The sequence below is a fragment of the Mandrillus leucophaeus genome, unplaced genomic scaffold (genome assembly GCF_000951045.1).
Source record: "Mandrillus leucophaeus isolate KB7577 unplaced genomic scaffold, Mleu.le_1.0 Scaffold170, whole genome shotgun sequence".
Lineage (NCBI taxonomy): Eukaryota > Metazoa > Chordata > Mammalia > Primates > Cercopithecidae > Mandrillus > Mandrillus leucophaeus.
Window position 1 is genome coordinate 1371875 of NW_012101699.1, and position 4009 is coordinate 1375883.

A 4009-nucleotide genomic window follows, 5' to 3' on the forward strand; every position below is an offset into this window, starting at 1 on the left:
TTACTGTCGCCCAGGCTGGAGTGCACTGTCGCAATCTCGGCTCACTGAAACCTCCACTTCCAGGGTTCAAGCAATTCTCCTGCCTCAGCCACCCGAGTAGCTGGATTATAGGCACCCTCCACCACGCCCGGCTAATTTTTGTATTTTTCATAGAGAAAGGGCTTCACCATGTCGGCCAGGCTGGTCTCAAACTCCTGACCTCAGGTGATCTGCCTACTTTGGACACCCACAGTGCTGGGATTATAGCCATGAGCCACCGTGCCCGGCCAAAAATACCTATTCTTAAAATTATCTCGAACCTCAATTCTTGTGGAAAAGAAGTTTTTTTGTGTGTGTTTTTTTGTTTGAGACAGCATCTCTCACCCAGGCTACGGTGCTGTGGCAAGATTATGGCTCACTACGGTCTCGACTTCCTGGGCTCAAGCAATCCTCCTACCTCAGCCTCCTGAGTAGCTGAAACTACAGGCACATGCTACTGTACTCATTTAATTTCTTAATATTTTGTAGAGACAAGGTCTCTCTATGTTGCCAGGCTGGTTTGGAACTCCTGGACTCCAGCAATCCATCCGACTCAGCCCCCGAAGTGTTAGGATTACAGGTGTGGGCCACCATACCTGGCCAAGAAGCTTCTTTTAATGCTGACAAATTAAGGTCATTTCCCAACTAAGATATTAAAGAGATTATTTTCTTTAGTGAAGGGTGACAGAATCTTCCTCTGCCTCCCAGGCTGGAGGGCAGTGATACGATCTCGACTCACTGCAACCTCTGCCTCCTGGGTTAATGTAATTCTGCTGCCTCAGCCTCCTGAGTAGCTAGGATTACAACAGCTACTTGACACCACGCCCAGCTAATGTTGGTAGTTTTAGTAGAAACGGGGTTTTACCATGTTGGCTACGCTGGTCTCGAATGCCTGACCTCAAGTGATCTGCCCGCCTCAGCCTCCCAAAGTGCTAGTATTACAGGCACGAGCAACCATACCAGGCTGAGATTGTTCTTATTTGGAGGCTGGGGTAAGATTTACAATCTTTTTTTTTTTTTGAGATGGTGCCTCACTGTTGCCTAGGCTGGAGTGCTGTGGCACAATGATCTTGGCTCCCTCCCAGGTTCAAGCAATTCTCTTGCCTCAGCCTCCCAAGTAGCTGGAGTTACAGGCGTGTGCCACCACGCCTGGCTAATATTTGTATTTTTAGTAGAGATGGAGTTTCAACAGTTTGGCCAGACTGTTCTCAAATTCCTGATCTCAGGTGATCTGCCTGTCTCAGCCTGCCGAAGTGCTGGGATTACAGGTGTGAGCCACAGTGCCCAGCCAGATATACAATCTTTAAAGTAAATGGATGATAAATATGTAATACCATAAGCCCCCAAACTAATGGTTTTTCTTACTTAGTGTGTAAAGATGTGTTTTCTTATCAGTAAAATAAGTCTTCAGATCTGCATCTGGCCTCTTAGCATGTTTTTCTTCATAAATACCCGTTTTGGGGTTTTTGTGTCGGAAGATGAAGTGCAGTTTATAGTCCTCTCCACATTTATCTGGACCAAACATAATCGTATACGGGGTCTTGTCGTGGAACTGATCCTTCAGAAACAAAAAAGGAGTATTTGAAGTCACTGTAGTCAAAGTGTTCAAAAGCAACATTTCAAAAGTGTATGGTAATTCCTCTTATAAAATTCCAAATATATTAATGACAGTTACAGGAAAAGCTAACTACAAGTTTGTTTAGTGAAAAGGAATAACAAGCAATCATCAGTAAATTTAAAATAACATTTAAGTGCCTAAAAAAAGTAATGCACGCATCTAGACAGTTACTGCTTCCTCATAAAACAAAGAAATAAGCTTGCTAAAACTAAAACTTACACAGAAGCAAAACCAGAAATTCAGATAAAAACAGTTGGTAACAACTTTGTAATTTACACTTCGAATAAAAAGCACATTAGCGTCAAAGTCAATATTCCCAACTCATCAAAAAAGTTAAACAGCAGGAGAAAGCCTTTATTTTCACAAGTATTACAAAATTCTTTTTTTTTTTTTTTTTTTTTTTGAGATGGAGTCTCACTCTGTCACCCAGGCTGGAGTACAGTGGTGCAATCTCGGCTCACTGCAAGCTTCACCTCCTGGGTTCCCGCCATTCTCCTGCCTCAGCCTCCCGAGTAGCTGGGACTTCAGGTGCCCACCACCACGCCTGGCTAATTTTTTGTATTTTTAGTAGAGACGGGGTTTTACCATGTTAGCCAGGATGGTCTCAATCTCCTGACCTTGTGACCCGCCTGCCTCGGCCTCCCAAAGTGCTGGGATTACAGGCGTGAGCCACTGCACCTGGTGCAAATTACAAAATTCTTACAAGGTAATAGTGGGTGTCCAGCTACATTCCAGAAACGGGAATTACATACCAGGTCAAGCTCTGGTGTTTTAGAAAGCAGTTTCACGTAAGCACCACCACATTCGATTCCATTTTGGAAATTAACCTCGTACCTAGTATCAGAGAGAAAAGCAGAAAACCGTAAGGCATTCTGAGAGATCAAAACTCTCGTGATGTATTTCCTCTCCCTCACCTTGGCCATGTTTTATCATAGGTCAGATGTTTACCCTTACAAAGGATTCCATCTTCTATTGTTTTTGAATAGCTATCAAATCCCACAAAAATAAATAAAATTAAATTGAACATTAATGCACATTTCCAGTAAGTTTGTTCTGCAAAATCTACAAGTTATTTACAGTCAGGAAAATGAGTAACCAGTTTGTTTCAAAATAATTTATGAGGCAAGAAAAACTATTAATTACAAGGTGTTTAAATTCACCCAAAAATCCCTACCACAAGTTATATAATCTCATAATTTTTTAACATAGAATAAAAGTTGTATAATGTCTTCTAAGATTACCCTTTGTAGAAAGCTTTTATCCAACAAGCATTTCACTTACTGAACAATGAGAGGCTTGGTGTCAAATAGGAAGGGCTTGTTCAGTTTCGCGGAGATGGCATGATGCTTGGCCCGAGACATCAATACAAGTCCTTTATCACCTGGAAGCTTTGATTCCTTCATTTCATCTACCTCCCACTTTCCTACAAGACAAAACAAAAAAGTTCTATTCCTTAACTCTACCTCTGAAGGTCCTACAAACACCAAAAAAACAAAACAAAACAAAAAAAAAACTCCTAGTTGCATAAATATATTATACTGGGGCAGCCATGGTGGCTCACACCTGTAATCCTAGCACTTAGGGAGGCTGAGGGCAGGCGGATCACTCAAGGTCAGGACTTCAAGACCAGCCTGGCCAACATGGTGAAACCCCATTGCTAATAAAAACACAAAAATTAGCCGGGCTTGGTGATGGGCACCTGTAATCCCAGCTACTCAGTAGGCTGAGGCAGGAGAATCGCTTGAATCCAAGAAACAGAGGTTGCGGTGACCCAAGATTGCGCCACTCTATTCTAGCAGCCTGGGCAGCAAGAGTGAGACTCCGTCTCAAGAAAGTAAATAAATAAATAAACATACTTTATTTGGCAAATATTATTAGGATATGGTTTTATAAAACTGTAGTATATTATACTGTCTTGAAATAACTTATTTCCAACATTCAGCAGCACGGGTGATTAAACAGATCTAATCCTATTAAATATAAGGCTACACATGCACCCCTGAACCTTAAATAAAAGAAAAGAAACATTAGGCAACGCACAAAGGTGGCAAAACTTTCATGGAAAAATCTTTTTTTTTGAGATGGAATCTCGCTCTGTTGTCCAGGCTGGAGTGCAATGGCACGATCTCTGCTCACTGCAAGCTCTGCCTCCTGGGTTCACACCATTCTCCTGCCTCAGCCTCCCAAGTTGGTGGGACTACAGGCGCCCGCCAACACGCCTGGCTAATATTTTTGCATTTTTAGTAAAGACGGGGTTTCACCGTGTTAGCCAGGATGGTCTCGATTTCCTGACCTCCTGATCCGCCCGCCTCGGCCTCCCAAAGTGCTGGGATTACAGGCATGAACCACTATGCCCAGCCTCTCTTTTTTTTT

At 42.6% G+C, this 4009-nt stretch overlaps 1 protein-coding gene across 2 annotated transcripts in view; it reads right to left on the reverse strand.

Annotated features, from left to right (window-relative positions):
- CANX (calnexin) overlaps positions 1-4009 on the reverse strand; it is a 32501-nt gene that overhangs the window by 18468 nt on the left and 10024 nt on the right. For both annotated transcript variants that reach the window (XM_011976864.1, XM_011976865.1), the window contains exons 5-7: positions 2918-3059; positions 2389-2470; positions 1384-1576 (exon numbers count right to left, since the gene is read on the reverse strand). In XM_011976864.1, coding sequence (XP_011832254.1) covers positions 1384-1576; positions 2389-2470; positions 2918-3059 — 417 coding nt within the window. The remainder of the gene's footprint in view (positions 1-1383; positions 1577-2388; positions 2471-2917; positions 3060-4009) is intronic.